The sequence below is a fragment of the Pogona vitticeps genome, chromosome 5 (assembly GCF_051106095.1).
Source record: "Pogona vitticeps strain Pit_001003342236 chromosome 5, PviZW2.1, whole genome shotgun sequence".
In the NCBI taxonomy this organism is placed as follows: domain Eukaryota; kingdom Metazoa; phylum Chordata; class Lepidosauria; order Squamata; family Agamidae; genus Pogona; species Pogona vitticeps.
Window position 1 is genome coordinate 184,645,886 of NC_135787.1, and position 16,865 is coordinate 184,662,750.

The following is a 16,865-nucleotide window of genomic DNA, read 5'->3' on the forward strand; positions in this document are numbered from 1 at the left end:
CAGGGGGTCAGATTCTGGGAAAACCTGTTAGAACGAGACTCCAGGCAATTATAACTGCAAATGAGGCCTTGGAAAGTGTTTCACGAACAGGCTGTACCAGTACTTCCCATGTGCATGTCCACCAGGAAATTAATTAGCTTCGGAAGGGGTGTCAGTTGTAGCCTTGCTATCACCCGTCACTTGACTAATAAGTCTCAGAGCCTGAAGAAGTTACTCTTCTTCAAAAGGCCATTTAGAAAAGTTACTCTTTCTGTCTGCACCTTCCAGACTCCCCCAGTTCGCACAGGTTATGCTCATAGAATAATGGATTTGGAAGGAGGCTATAAGGCCATTGAATCCTACCCCCTGCTCAGTGCAGGAATCCAAATCAAAGTGTATCTGAGAAATGGCTGTCTGACTTTCTCTTGAATCACTCCAGAAATGGAACACTCACCACCTTCTGCAGTAATTGGTTCCATTGTCGTTTTGATCTAACATTAAGGATGTTTTCCCTGATACTCATATATTCCTGTAACTTTAGCCCATTACTATATGTTCTGCTCTCTGGGATGATCAAGAACAGATTCTTCTCCTCTTCTGTAGGACTATCTTTCAAGTATCTGAAAAGTCCTGCCATATTTCCCCTCAGACTCTCGTGTTCTCAACAGGCCCAGTTCTTCCAGTCTTTTCTCATAGGGCTCGGTTCCCGCTTCCTTGATCATCTTCGCTGCCCTCTCCTGAACTTAATCACATTCCGAGTCATGCAGTTCGCACGCTACCCCAGAATAAGCAGCAACTCACTCACTGCTGGCAGTTTATTGTTGTGATTTACGCAGTGACATTTATGCCTGCATAAATCCACAGCAAGATTTGGCCGTTGCTTGTTTGTTTAATTCAGCCATTTTCAAACCCACCCACCCTACTTTTATTTTTTGCTGCAGCTGTAAAGACAACCTGAAAGAAATAGGCCAAATCATAAGACACATAACAAACCTTATAAGGTGGCGTGTGAAGAATTGTTTCCAGTCTGTGGCCCCCATCGGATGTATCAGGATCCCTCCAAGAGCCATATGGCCCTGTTGAGAATGGCTGGTTTCACTTTCTTAATGCCACAAGCACTGCCTAGGGATACATACTCTTCCTGCCACACTTCATTGTGGCCGTGGCACCCATACCAGAGCATAAGGGCCACGGGACAAGGCACAGCAGGCTCCAGCGCTTAAACCCTGTGTATTTCTTCTCCTCCCACGAGTTGGACCATCGGCCTTGAAGATCAGAGGGAACAAAGAATTCTTTTGCACCCACGAAATGAGTAAAGTTATCCCTCACTGAATTATGTTCATAACGCCGTTTAGTTATTACGTATACCTTATCAAAGAATGGAATGAATGACGAGTAACCAGTTACTTCCAAATTTCGGGGTTAGAACCCTTTCCTGTGAAGCCTCCAGTCTAAATTTAAATTGGAGTCACAGCTGGATTAGGAAGGAAGGCTAAACAAGAGCAAATCTGACCCTAACAGGGTACCGTTCTAAAAGTTACTTTATTGCAGGCTTGTCCAAACCGCGGCCCGTGGGCCGCATGCGGCCCAGGTTGGCTCGTAATGCGGCCCAGTGCAATTTTTTATTTTTAAAGAAATTCCAAAGTTTCAAGTTATATTGTCAGCGCTTGAGGCAGGGGCACGTCACAACAGGGGGGGAGAGTGAAGGAGGGGAGGGGAGAGGACAGGGGGCCTGCGTGACTGCATTGCGTCATCCCCGTCAATAGGTGGACCCCCTCCTGGCCCCATAAAGCCGCCGGAGTCGAAGCTGGCAGACTCTGCTGTCTGAGATTGCAGCTGCCGGTATGCGCGCTTGGAGCGGGGCTGTGGAGGACGGCTAGGGCTGCCCCCCCCCCTGCGGCCCAAACCAAATGTATGTGCGGCCCAAATCAAATTTTCATCTTCTAATGTGGCCCAGGGAAGGTGAAAGGTTGGACACCCCTGCTTTATTGCCTCTGATCAGTTGCCTTGGGGCTGACTCACACATTGTTTTGCTGGGCCTCTTCCCACACCACAGAAACAGCGCAGCTGTCAAAGCAACGTAGGATGAGGCCATATGGAAGCCGCTGTCACGCTGTGGTAGCAACATATGCACTCGGTGCTTGTTGGCTTGTTTGTTAGATATTTTTACTACACTTTTCTTCCACAACGTGAGCCTCAGGGTGGCTAACGTGGATGCCCCTCTCCTGTATGTTTGGGGAGGCAAGGGTTGTGCGGAGCCTCTTCTGTGGAGCAGAAGGATTTTGGAGGGGAGAAGCCTTCCTCGGAACCATCATGAGATTGGGGGGACTGGCATTTGCAGAAGTACCTACAGCCATCGTTCTGTGAGTGTTAAAGAAGGAAGGGCTTCTTCCTGGGGAAGAAGCTGGAACTAAAGCCCAGCCAAGCTATTACCTGGATCCCAGCCAGTTCCCGGATCCAAGACACGTTATTGCCTCCATCCGTGTCTTGGAATTCTACTGAAGTGCTTCCCAACGGCTCTTCCCTGTGCTCCGCTCCTTTCTCTGTACGACTTCTCCCTTAAAAGCTGCCCCATTCCTCAGAGAAGGCAGATGGTTTCGAAGGTACCAATCGGCTCAGCCTTCTGGCAGCTCAATCTATTCCTTCAATAGCTCTCTCTCTCCTCATCTGGAAAGACTCCTCCACCCACCCACCTTTTCCCCCTGCCTGAGAAAGGAGTTTTCAAATGTTCTTGCCGGTACTCGTAGGATGTAAAGGATACTCACTACCTTCTTTGACTTTCTTAACTTGAGGATGCAGAAATTCAAAAATCCTTGCCCCCAATTTCCTTTTTCCCAGGAAAAAAGCAGAGAAGGAATGCTATTTTGATTGAACCGTGTCTTCATAAAGTGTCATCTGCAAAACATTTATGCAAAACCTAGATCATTTTCCTTTAAGAAGCAAAATGCACCTCTGTGTGTGCATACACACATATGCACACAGAGGATCCTCAAGAAGGCTGTGCAACAAACCAGCAGGCGATTGTTGTCCTCATGCACAAGTTCCACGAAAGCCTCATTCGCATTGAAGGATTAATGTGTACAATTTCTTTAATTCACATTAAAATTCCTTCTTGTTCCCATTCTCTCTTCTTGTCTAGAGGGCCACAAAATACCTCACTCTCTCACAGGACCTGAAGAACCATTTTTCAGTTCCTCATCCTTACCTGTAAGAGCAAAACACAGGAGGCTTTACATCCTTAGGTGCTAGGATCTTTTTGTAGGGTCCGGGGAGGACCTCGTGTTCGATCACTCTGTGGTCTGAAATATCCATCTATAGAGGGAGTAGGCCAATGAAAGGTCCTGGAATTAGAGCCATGTACATTCACCCTTTCGATTTTTGTATCTCTAGGTTTTCCCTACCTCACCACTGAGTTGGTAAGACAGCTTTTTAGTCACCCAGGGTGTGATTCACAGAGGCCACTCGAAGAACGACAGGTTACCCACCTGTAATTGTAGTTCTTCAAGTGGACCTCTATGATTCACACATCCCGCCCGTCCTCCCAACTGTCACGCCATTCTGCTTAACGTAGTGGTGGTTGACACAACTGAAAGGGGAGCCGTGGCACCAAGGTACTTATATGAGGGGGGAGGCAGCCTATTCCAATGTGTTTTTTGCTACTGCAGAAGTTCTAGAACTTTCCGATGAGGCTCCACACAGGCACGGATCACCCAGGGTGTGAATCACAGAGGTCCATTCGAAGAACTAAAATTCCGGTCGTTGTGCTCTTGATGTGAGCCAGCAAAGCTCTTAACGTCTTGACTTGACAGCTTTAATTAACATCCAGGCCTGTAGTCTAGTGACAAGAGAACTTAATAGCCTAAGCTACAAGAACACTTAGCTCTCCAGTCTACTTTACTCATTTGTTATCATTCTGGAGCTTTCTCCACTGACCCAAATAAGATCAAAACAGAGAGGGAAAAGCATAGCATGCCATTATGATGTGCTTTTCAGAAAGCGAAAAGAGTATGGCTTTCTGGCATTGTCAACTATGAGTATCATATTTTGGGGGCATGTTCTGATCTCCTGCAGGCAAAGAGATAACAACATGGAAAACATTGCCTGTTGATGTAATTAACTTTCTAGTTTTTTTCCCTTATTAGGTCAACACTAACTGCCACCACCACCATCACTAGTAATATTTTGGGGACAGCGTAGCTCATGTTTTTGGTATATTTTGTTGTGGTATATATGGCTGGTATACCAGAGAGCCCCTGAAAAAAATCCACTCTCACAAAGAGGCAGGATAGAGAGAGGACCTCCCCAAGAAGATCCTAAAAGCCAAGCCAGCTCATTTAGGGAGATACAGTCATTCAGAGATCCTGGACCCAAGCTCTACAGGTCACCACCAGTGCTGTGAACTGGACTCAGAAACAAACCAGCATCCTGTGAAGTTCCTGTAACAGGGAGTTATTTATTCTAAGATTATCATTGTGTTCAGGAAAACAGCTGGTCTAGTCCTTTTTCTGAGTCTATACTGCCTGCCTTACACACTCCCCAGCCCCTTAGAAAATACCCTTTGTGCCTCATAGGAGGCAGAAGGACTCATTATAACTGTCTTTGCAGGGGTTTCCGATATTCTTAAAAACCCCAGTACTGTATGTCCAACATGGAAAAATAATAATAATAATTAAAAAGTGGCCACTCAAGGGTACAAGGGTGCTTCTTCAGTTAAGGATGCCCATTTCTACTTTAAGAAAAAGTCATTGTAGGATCTTTTACAGTGCATAACTACTGCATTAAAGATGGATTTAAAATAAAATGGGCAATATGAAGCCTTACTTCCTTGGGAACATAGGTCTTGAGCTTCTTGGCAGCTCTGAAAAGTGGCCCTCAGCCAAGCCCTGAAGGAAGGAAGGAAGGAAGGAAGGAAGGAAGGAAGGAAGGAAGGAAGGAAGGAAGGAAGGAAGGAAGGAAGGAGGGAGAGGGAGGGAGGGAAAGGAAGGAAGGAAGGAAGGAAGGAAGGAAGGAAGGAAGGAAGGAAGGAAGGAAGGAAGGAAGGAAGGAAGGAGAGAGAGAGGGAGGGAAAGGAAGGAAGGAAGGAAGGAAGGAAGGAAGGAAGGAAGGAAGGAAGGAAGGAAGGAAGGAAGGATGGATGGATGGATGGATGGATGGATGGATGGATGGATGGATGGATGGATGGATGGATGGATGGATGGATGGATGGATGGATGGATGGAAGGAAGGAATGAATGATGGATGGATGGATGGATGGATGGATGGATGGATGGATGGATGGATGGATGGATGGATGGATGGAATGAAGGAAGGAAGGATGGATGGATGGATGGATGGATGGATGGATGGATGGATGGATGGATGGATGGATGGATGGATGGATGGATGGATGGATGGATGGAAGGAAGGATGGATGGAAGGAAGGAATGAATGAATGAAGGATGGATGGATGGAAGGAATGAAGGAAGGAAGGAAGGATGGATGGATGGATGGATGGATGGATAGAATGAAGAAGGGAAAGAATTGTTCAATAAAATATACACCACTGAAAATGTACACAAACATATATATAAATGTACACAAACTCATCCATATATATGGGAGCCCATAGAGAACTAGGAATGGATGAGTTTATGCAATAGAGTAATAGTTTCCACTTTGGAAAAAGTATTGCTTCCATTAATACAGACCAGGATAGAGAACCTGTTTGTTATAGCGTCATGTTTCAGCTCACATGGGATCCCAAAGTTATTCGCAGCAGATTAAAATGATTAAAAAATAAGTTTGAATCATTATTTTAAAGAAGCAGATGTTTTTAAAATATTCTTTTAAAGCCCATCCAGAATATTCCCTCAGGGTCAGTTTTAAACTTAGTACGTTGGGAAAGACTGGCTGATGCATTGCTATCCATTGGAACCGGGATGCTAGGCAGACACGGAGAACGGTCTCTTCTGAGTGGAAGGGCAGGATGATGTGAGTGGGAGCTTTCTTTAAGCCATCCAGGGGCCAGTGGGAAGCAGTTTCGTTCTCGTCTTGCCAATGCCATAGTATCCAGTCTGAAAAAACAAGAGCCCAAGAGTTAGGCACCCTTCTGACCAGCAAAAGCTGTTGAAATATTTCCATGCAGACAAGCCCTGATATTCTTCCTGGAGATAGGAAGAATGCTCTCTAAATTATTCTGTCTCATTAATTTTGTCTATCTCGACTTGAATAGACATATACATAATGAATTCTGAAGCCCTGCAAGATTCTCCACTGCCAGGTGAGAACAAGACAGAGGAGCACCATTAGTATTCTTTCTCTTCGGGAAACAAGCATGCCCACAGTTTAATTAAAAAGACCCCCAAACACACTCCTTGTCATGTTTCTGAACCTTAATAATCAATGCAACTGAAGCAGCAGCCATGGGCGATCTGCATTGGCTGCATTTTGTGAGATGAAGAGTTACTTGCATGACAAACATGATTATCTCACACACATTTTCATAGTGTGTCAAAAACAGAGGAAGTACCCAAAAGTGTACAACAGGGGACTGAATAGAGCAGTAGAAGTCAGCTTCCATAGATCAGAGGGCGGCACTCACTCCAAAATACAGTGGCGCCCCGCATAGCAAGGTTAATCCGTTCCGGATTAACCGTCGCTATGGGGAAACATCGCTATACGGACCGGAAAAACCCATTGGAACGCATTAAACTTCGTTTAATGCATTCCAATGGGGCCCAAAACTCACCGTTCTGCGATGTTTCCCCATCCGGCCGCCATTTTCGCGCCCTCGGTAAGCAAGGGCAGGGCGCGAAAACGCTGTGCTCGGCCATTTTGGGCATCCGATGGCCATTTTGGAACCGCCGATCAGCTGTTTTTAAAAAATCGCTACGCGCAAATCGGTAAGCGTTTCGCTTACCGATCGTCGCAAAGCAATTTTCGGCCATAGAAAGCATTGGTATGCGATCGCATTAGCGATCCCAAAAAACGGATCGCTATGCGAATTCGTCGTTAAACGGTGCGCTCGTTATGCGAGGCACCACTGTATTCTGGTTTCAAAATGCTTCTCCCCCCCTCCAGACTGGGGAAAAACGCTAGTGCCCTCTACTGGCCAATTTTTTAAAAATAATATAGTGGAGATTGGGCAACAGGGGGAGACACAACATGGCAAAAATGACTGCAGCATTCCCTCAAGTGCCCAAACAGAATTTCTGGATGAAATTTTCTTCAAAATTGGCGGTGGGGGGTGTGTGTCCTTGAGGACTACAAGTATTCAATTGGCTTAACTTAGCTCACCCTTGCTATAGAAGCTTTGGGACTTGATGCTGTCAGTGGTATTTTATGCTCTGGGGTTTGCAAGTTCTTCAGTGCCCCACGTTTAAATAAGGGATGGGAAAGGGGAGAATTTTCCTGTCAAAGTCCAGCTTACCCCTGTAAAAACCTATTGGGGATGTTTAAGGTGGCCTTGACATGGGAGTGTGTGTGTGGGGGGAAACAGTAGCTTCATCCAGACATTCTCCTTCACTGAAGTGTACACAATTTCTTCTGTCGGCTGTGTAGTTCAGAAAAAAGATCCGGATAGAGGACGAGATGGATGGTCTCAATAACTTGGTTTAGGTCTGGTGAAGGGGAATCCAGAGTGGGAGGAGTAGATGCATATGTGGTAAACACTTGTCTTTTTTAGCTGTTGGTGTTTTGTCGTTAAGTCGTGTCCGACTCTTCATGACCGCATGGACCAGAGCACGCCAGGCCCTTCTGTCTTTCACTCCCTCCCGGAGTTGGGTCAAATTCATGTTGGTCGCTTTGATGACACTGTCCAACCATCTCGTCCTCTGTCGTCCCCCTTCTCCTCTTGCCATCACACCTTCCTAACATCAAGGTTTTTTCCAAGGACTCTTTTCTTCTCACGAGATGGCCAAAGTACTGGAGCCTCAGCTTCAGGATCTGTCCTTCCAGTCAGCACTCAGGGTTGATTTCCTTCAAAATGGATAGGTTTGTTCTCCTTGCAGTCCAGGGACCCTCAAGAGTCTCCTCCAGCACCACAATTAAAAAGCATCAATTCTTCAGCGGTCAGCCTTCTTTATGGTCCAGCTCTCACTTCCATACATCACGACAGGAAAAACCATAGCTTTGATTATACGGACTTTTGTTTGCAAGGTGATGTCTCTGCTTTTTAAGATGCTGTCTAGGTTTGTCGTCGCTTTCCTCCCAAGAAGCAGGCATCTTTTAATTTCGTGGCTGCTGTCTCCATCTGCAGTGATCATGGAGCCCAGGAAAATAAAATCTGTCACTGCCTCCATATCTTCCCCTTCTATTTACCAGGAGGTGATGGGATCAGTGGCCATGATCTTAGTTTTTTTGATGTTGAGCTTCAGACCATTTTTTGCATTCTCCTCTTTCACCCTCATTAAGAGGTTCTTTAATTCCTCCTCACTTTCTGCCATCAGTCTTTTTGGCTACATTGCCCCAAATACCAGAGGCAGCATGGCTTACTCAGAGCTCACGAGCCTTATGTTCCACGCCTAGTGTTAATAGTTCCTTTGGTGTGCTTTTTTTTCCAGGTCTCCTACAAGCTTTTTGAAGACATGGGGTTATTTGAGACCTTTAAAATTCCCGTCAGAGAGTTTATGAACTATTTCCATGCTCTAGAATGTGGATACCGAGACATACCGTGTAAGTATGACCCAGTACTTTGGAAGACTTCAATAATCATCATCATCTTGCCCCATCCAAACAATTCTGACTTCTGGTAACCCTTTTCAGAGTTTTCTAAGCAGAGAGTACTCAGATGGAGTTCTCTTTAGTGGCCAAACAGGGGTTCAACACTCCAGAGCCCCACTTCCTCTGTCAGGCACCCCCTCAGGGTCAGCGGCCTGGATCCCCAGGCATTGCCCGCTGAAGGAGGGAGGCCTCCGAAGCGCTGAGCCTGTATTCGGCCACAAAACAAACTGGCAGAAACCATTGAACCAGCCTTTTGTGGCCATCTCATCTCAGACGTGGTTTGCCATCCCCTTCTTCCTGGAGGCATCCTGGGGACTGTGCAGCTTGCCCAAGGCCACCCAGGCCGGTTCTCCTCACCGTGGGGAAATAAACTCCCAACCTCTGGCTCCAACAATCAGATACGTAAACCGCTGAGCTATCCAGGCAGCACTAAAACTTACAGAAATGCATCTATTGGGAGAAAAAAATGTTTGTGTACGTCAGGATAGTGTGTGTGACTGATTGTACGTGAAGCTGGTATTTCCCAGGCTTATCCATCATCCCCTAACACAAATGTGGTTTTAGCTTCTTCTGCCCCACTCACTTTCTGCTCTCTCTTTTCCTGGCCATTTATCAGCAGAAATTAATGACTCTACTGTAGCTTGTAATAGAATGAAGTTGGTGATTTATAAATTTGAGTGGCTGTTGTTTCGTCTGTGTGTTGTTTGGTCCCCAACCTTGGGCCTCCAGATGTTATTGAACTACAACTCCCGGAAGCCTTCACCACCACCTGTGCTGGCCAGGATTTCTGGGAAATGAAGTCCAAGAACATCTGGAGGCCCAAGGTTGGGGACCACGATGTTAGACCATGACTGGTATAGGCCTGTTTGCTTCGGGGGGTGGTGGTGGAGAGCAACGTTCATTGTTGCAACAAAAACAGCAAAGAGCCTGGGGCCCTTATCAAAGTCTGTGGTCCATAGGGGTTGATGTTGTTTAAATATTGCTTGTATTTAAGTTGCTTCATACCTTTTTGTGTGTTCTCGAAATGATCTCTTCCCCCCCCATGAGGGCTGGTGTGTCATTCACTTTGAAGAATAAGGAAGCTGTGATGTCATCATCACAAATGAATATGCAGATCCGCACAAATTTGTCCCTCAGCCCAGTGTAGTGGTCTTTGGTTCTTAAAAATGATAGTGGGAAATGAGGAAGAAATTATCCATTTTGTACAGCAGATGGTGCTGTTACCCACACTCACAACCAGCAGAAGTAACCAGCTTCTGTCTCAACAGATCACAACAGGATTCATGCCACTGATGTCCTCCATGCTGTCTGGTACCTTTCCACCCAGTGCATTCCTGGCCTGCCAACTGTGATTAATGACCACGGGTCAGCAAGTGATTCAGGTAAATTTATCAGTAGTTTCTTTGGGACCCTCTTAATCTCATTTTCTGGCCCAGTTTACCTTTCCTTTGTACATTGTGTGTGTGTGCTAAAACCTTGCATTTTGCACACCACCTTGTATTTTTCACAAAACATAGTGTTGGGTTGCAACAATACCACCTTTGTAGCTTTTTTTAAAAAAGCAAACGGCACGGTTAAGAAATGTCTCTTACATGCAAGGATGAAAAGATCTTGTTGTGCTTGACTTGTGTTTTTCCAGCAGAGGGGGCTTGATGTGTTGAGACATCCTTTTTTCTAAGTATGATTATGTAAAAACTGAGAATATTTATTGCATTTGTGCCATTTGAATGGGCAGGAGAGCCATGAAGGTGTCAGTGGGAACCCGCAGGTTCTCTGGATCACTTCAGCATTCTCAATCATCCTTGCCAGTGAAAATGAAAAAGAGGTGATCCTTTCATCAAAGGCCTGCTCTGCTAGTAGCTTATGATCCTTGGTTCAAACTCACCTTTTAAGGATGGGGGTGAAAACAAGACTTATCCCTGTCCTTTCCACTGGCACGTAGGTAACCCAGTTTGCCAGGATGCTAAGGAGCTGAGAAAATACCACACGCTACCATTGGACACACGCAGTTGCCTTTGTGTGCAATGGCTTTGCTGGTTGTCTTTCAGAAGAATGATGATGATTTAGACTCTATAAAAGCTGTGGTTGAGCAAAATGTTGTTTCAGTTTTCTGATATCAGAACAGATTGCTCTTTCAGACACTACCCTCTAGCCTAGTGTTTCTCCTTCTCTGAAGCAGTATTTTTTTCTCCCTGAGGCAAAGAAAAAAAATTATATATATAATTGAATAACCACCACCACCCTCAATCGGTAGAAGAATATTGGCAGTTCAATATTATTTTAACAGCTATAGTAGAATCTTAGAGGACATCTGAGAGAAAAGTGTAGTTTGAGGGGGGGAGAATGCAGGACAGGTTGTGAGGTACATCCTAATCTTTTCTCTGAATGAGAGCAGGACAGTCAGAGAATTTGTGATGGAGAATACCTGGGAGGTTGTCATTGATGCCCCCAAAGTCTGCCACAGAGACAGGAGGGCCTGGCGTGCTCTGGTCCATGGGGTCATGAAGAGTCGGACACGACTAAACGACTAAACAACAACAAAGTCGGCTACTTGAGCTGGTTGCCTCGCTGTGCCTCATGCTAGAGCCGGCTCTGCTGGTGCCCTATGGGAGATGAGGCCGGTTCGCCCTCTCCCTCTTGTCCTTCTGGCGACAGGAGGCCATACTTTTAGGCAGGATGCTAACAGCTGATTGGGCAGTGAAGAGTTTTAGTTTAGGGGGTGCTTCATATTGTTTTATCTATGTCGTCATCTGCATTTAAGATGTTTCTAACCAATTTAACTCATTATCTGAATGCTCAGATGGGTTCAGTTGTTTTTAATGTAATTATTCATTGTGTTTTTAACTGGTTTGTCTATGAATAATTTGGGAGCCGCTTTGGGGTCCTGCAATTGGAAGAAAAGTGGCATACAAATCAAATGTAAAAGTATAGAAATAATAATAAACGAAGATGGCAGCGCCTCTTTCGTCTGTCTCATTGGCATGTATTCCTCCGTCCCTGCCACTGGTAATGTCTGAAACAGGGAACTGCATGAGATGAGCAGCTAAAATTGCAAGCATCTGTAGCTTTTCCTTGCAGGCACTGATCTTTGAGTAGTCAATTTGAGAGATGTAGCCATTTTGCTACTGCCAATATTGCACGGGCTCAGGTCCCATTGAAATGGGCAAGCTTAAGCATGGTCTTGGGGACCGGAACCGAAGGCAAGTTGCTTTCCTTTCTGCTCCGTAACTAACTCTCACCAAATGACCTGTTTTTTGATGCTCAGATTCTGATAGCGGATTCACTCACGGCCACCTGGGATACGTGTTGTCGAAAACGTACACGCCAGCAGATGACACTTACGGCTGCTTGGCCGGCAACATCCCCGCCCTTGAGTTGATGGCTCTTTATGTAGCAGCTGCCATGCATGATTATGATCACCCTGGAAGAACCAATGCCTTCTTGGTTGCAACCAGTGCTCCTCAGGTAAGAAGGACCAGAGTACCTCCCCACCTATAGGATCCTTGCAGTGCAGTCATTAAATTGCAGTACTGCAGTAAAGACTCTACTCATGACCTGAGTTCAGATAGCTGGCTCAAGGTTAACTCAATGTTCCATCCTGCTGAGGTGGGTAGATTGAGTTCTCAGCTCACCGGGGAGCAGAGCACTGTGTAGCTTACATAATTAAATTGTAAACCACCCACAGAGAACTTTAAGCACTGTGGGGTGATGTATAAGTAGCACACTTTGCTTTTGCTGTATTGTTCCTTCAGGGAAATGGCATACATGCAATAAGGGTGGGGAGATCTGTCAGTTTCATTTCCCCCCCCTGCATTCAGGGTTTGATATTTAAAAAAAAAATCTCAAGTTCTTCTTGTCTTCAGTAGAAAGAAATTTCTGAATTTTTGGTATATCCTTCAAAGCCACACTGCAGTAAAAGTCTTCTCTATCTACATAGGCAACAGGTTCAACAAATAAAGGTCTTGCATGTGAGCCAAGGCAACTGTATTGGTAATCAACAGGAGTAATTTGGTTATTTGGCTTGGACGTTCTCCCCAGATCCTCAAACGGAGAATTTTCTCTCTTTTTGTTCAGGCTGTCCTATATAATGACCGCTCTGTTTTGGAGAACCATCACGCTGCTGCGGCATGGAATCTGTTCATGTCCAGACCGGAATATAACTTCTTAGTCAACCTTGACCACGTGGAGTTCAAGCACTTTCGGTTCCTTGTTATTGAAGCCATTCTGGCTACTGATCTGAAGAAGCACTTTGATTTTGTGGCCAAATTCAACGCGAAGGTAAGTTCAACGGCTTGAATCTTCCCAAAGGCCCAAATCTGTAGCCAAGATCCAGAAAATGGGGAGGGGAGGGGCAGATGTTTTGCGTTGTGTAGTTACAAAGGCAATGGCCAGAGGCCAAGCAAAAGGTGATTCTAAAGCTGGAGTACAGAAGCAGTTCTGTTAGGATGGGAGAGGAGGGAAAAGGCCTGACACTTCTTTATTTAAGTCAAGTGCTTATTTTTTTAAAAATGCACAACATTGCACTCATGGAATGAAGAAATGGGCCGTATTTGATTTTAAAAATTCTTATCTCAAATGGACTGAAATGATCATTTCGCCCATCTCCGCGTGAATCTGGAGGATTACACAGTTGGGAAGAAACCTACTGTAAATAGTGGGAAGGACCAGTAAGTTGATGGTAGACACAGAGCTGGGGGTTCGGAACAGAGAAACAGGCAGAAAGATTCTACCAGAGATGTACCGTATTTTTCGCACCATAAGACGCACTTTTCCCCCACAAAAGAGGGGGTTGGAAAGTCTGTGCATCCTGTTTTCTTCTCCTAAAAAAATGGTGCGTCTTATGGAAAGGTGTGTCTTATGGAGCGAAAAATACGAAAAAACTTGCTTTTTTGGAAGCCTCGGCTTTAGTGCCCTATTGGCTAAGCTCGGGTCACGTGAAATTAGCATATACAAAGAGGAGGCAGAAGAATGAGCAGGAATGCCTGGATCTGAGTGCACCTCGGCCACATTGGCTCCATACTGAGAGTTCCTGCTTTGCATTTCCTTCTGGCTATCGATGTTTGGGGTTAATCAGCTTGCAGCCTTCCAGCAGCAATGTGGGCTTGCAACCCTGAGCCAGGACGTTGTTGCATCCTCTAAACTTTGGTGCCCTGGGTCAAAGCCTCAGTCACCCTGTCCTGGTTATGCCTCTGGGTCCCATCTTCATGGAGGACAGATGGGAAGGCTTTGGGTACCAGAGTTTTGGTGGTATTTTTGCAGAGCAAATAAAGAAGACCTTAGTTATCAGCCAGGTTTAGGATTCAGGTGATAAGAGATGGGATGCAGACATTCATAGTGAAGCTTCTGATATATACCGTATTTTTCCGTGTATAAGACTATACTTTTGTCTAAAACCTTTAGACTAAAAATTGAGGGTCCTTTTACTCATGGAAATAAGCTGAGGAGAGAACAAAAACAAGTGGAGGTGAAAGCAGGGATCAAAGCGATCCTGCAGTGCTTTGATCTCTTTCTCCCTACACTTGCTAAGCCCCACTTAGATTTCTTAATTTTGGATTAGAAAAGTGGTGGGCGTCTTATACATGGGGGTGTCTTATACATGGAAAAATACAGTATCTAAAGGAAATATATTGGACGGAAAGGTAATACAAATGATAAATAACAATTCATACAGCACATTTCCTTCTAAGGAAGAATAGACTGCCCCTCTTCCTGCTGCATTTCTGCCAGTAGACAAAAGCATTTTTATTTAGAAAGGCTTTGACCACTGATCGAGGACATTGAGGCATTTCACTTATTTTTGTTGTGTTTTGTGGCTTTTACATTGTATTCATTCTGTGTTTGTGACTGTGTACTTAGCAGTGTTTTAAATACTGGGTATTTTAAGCTGTTACCGGTTTTTAAAATTCATGTTGTAAGTTTCCTTAGGTCTTGCAGAGAAGAAAGGCAGGATATTTACATAATGAATAGATGATTTTTTTCCTGTGCCATCTACCTTATTCATTCATTCATTCATTCATTCATTCATTCATTCATTCATTCATTCATTCATTCATTCATAATAAAATGTTATCTGCCAGGTGAACGATGGCGTAGGCATTGATTGGACGAACGAAAATGACCGCTTGCTGGTTTGTCAGATGTGCATCAAACTGGCTGACATAAATGGACCAGCAAAACACAAGGAATTGCATCTACAATGGACAGAAGGCATCGTCAATGAGTTTTACGAACAGGTAAAGAGAAGCAGAAGGTGGCTGTTCTTAATCGCACTTTGGAAGAGTTCAGAGTTCAGTGCTTTTTCTTCCCCGACCTTTTATGAGAATGGAATGTAAAAACTCTCACACGGATCGTTTTGTCATAACGGAGGTGAATGGTTTCAAGAGGTCAGATTAAAATCAGTGTGCAAAAATCACTTCTCCAAATTGCTTTACCATTGTTTTGAAAGGGGGGTAACGGCAGTTACAGTGAAACGTGTCACGCAATTCATTGTTGTGTCAGAGTGTGCAAAGCCCCGAGTTGAAGTGATGCTTCTAAAAATTAAATACCTGAAAAAATGACTGAACAGTGTATTCTTATATATAAGAATAAATGTAGGAAATTGCAGGGAAAATGGAATGAATCCACTAGATCGAGTTAGCTAAGGTGGCCCAGGGAACACAGGCTATTTTCAAGGGACCCTTATGTCTCCCTGGACAATCCCATCTGTCCTCCAGCAAAAAAGTGAATAGCTACACCTTGATGGTCATTGTGATCCATCTTTTAAGCAGGTTGCAGCCCCCTCCCCAAACCCTTTCAACATGCCCATTTCTGTAGATCCGAACTGGACTTTGGGTTACCCTTTGTTTCATTTCTTTCCACTTTTTTTGCATTGCTTAATATAATCGTTACTATATGGATATTTTAGATTATATATTAATTGCTTTCTAGTCAACTCTCCTGGGATTTTCTAGGTGTAAGGTACTCAGAAACAGCTTACCGGTTCCTCCTTCTAGTAGCACTCTGGCACCGTGAAATGTGCTAATTGCTATAGTAACCCTCTCCAACATTTGCAAATGGCTCCCAAGTGGACTAAGAGTTCTTTTTTTAAAAGCATGGGAATTGTATATCTAATCAGTGTGGCTTGTCCCTGAAAAATAAATTCCTTTTCTTTTTCTTTTGCTATTTCGTCCTTCACATCACATTGGCTATTGTGCCATTCGGATGTATGGCATCATTATTTTTCATTGGGAAGTAGGGTATCCACTAAATAGAATTCTGTCCTTTCATTTCCAACCCTGACATTTTCTAAAAATTGTCAGAATCCCAGAGATCAAGAACTAAAATCACAACACACATTTCCCTACCTTTCGGAATGGATTGGCTCTGTTAATCCCTGATCAAAATTTTGTTTAACATCAGAGGCTCATCAGACTATCAATTTACTTTTTAAAAGTTTAATCAGAGACTGAATGCCTAGATTTTGTGTGTTATGTTGAAACCATTGGCTCAAACCTCTGTTGAGGTAGTATCACTTGAGAAAATCATAAATGTCTCTCCGAAAAAAATTTAAATCACTATCTTGCATGTTGAAAACTATATGTTGAACCCACTGGCCATAATCCTGTTGATTAATCATGCTAGCACAAGCGCAGTGGTGTAAGCAGAAACAAAGAAGCACGTCACCGCTTAAATTCCTTGTCATGTGCCAAGTCATTTGGTTGGTGCACAAAGAGAGATGCAAGTAGCAACTCATTAAGTAGTAACAATTCACCACTGCAGTGTATATACATAGTACAGTGGTGCCCCGCATAGCGACGATAATCCATGCAGCAAAAATCGTCGCTATACGGATTTGTCGCTATGCAAAATAAAAAAGCCCATAGGGATGCACTGAAACCCCTTTAGTGCATTCCTATGGGCTTAAAACTTACCTTTTAAGCGAAAATCCTCCATACGGCGGCCATTTTAGCTGCCCGGTAAGTGAGGAATCCGTCCCTGTTTTACCTGGCAGCCATTTTGGAACCACCGATCAGCTGGGGAAAAATCATCGTTATGCGAAAATCGGTAAGCGAAACAGCTTACCGATTGTCGCAAAGCGATTTTCCCCCATAGGAAACATCGTTATGTGATCGCAAACGCGATTGCAAAAACATTGTTGCTATGCGGATTCGTCGTTAAATGGGGTGCCCGTTATGCGAGGCACCACT

At 44.5% G+C, this 16,865-nt stretch overlaps 1 protein-coding gene across 5 annotated transcripts in view; it reads left to right on the top strand.

The window, feature by feature from the left end:
- Positions 1 to 16,865, top strand: part of PDE3A (phosphodiesterase 3A) — a 314,647-nt gene that overhangs the window by 286,706 nt on the left and 11,076 nt on the right. For all 5 annotated transcript variants that reach the window (XM_072999742.2, XM_072999743.2, XM_020811330.3 and 2 more), the window contains 5 exons: positions 8,520 to 8,631; positions 9,948 to 10,061; positions 11,945 to 12,144; positions 12,754 to 12,957; positions 14,757 to 14,912. In XM_072999742.2, coding sequence (XP_072855843.2) covers positions 8,520 to 8,631; positions 9,948 to 10,061; positions 11,945 to 12,144; positions 12,754 to 12,957; positions 14,757 to 14,912 — 786 coding nt within the window. The remainder of the gene's footprint in view (positions 1 to 8,519; positions 8,632 to 9,947; positions 10,062 to 11,944; positions 12,145 to 12,753; positions 12,958 to 14,756; positions 14,913 to 16,865) is intronic.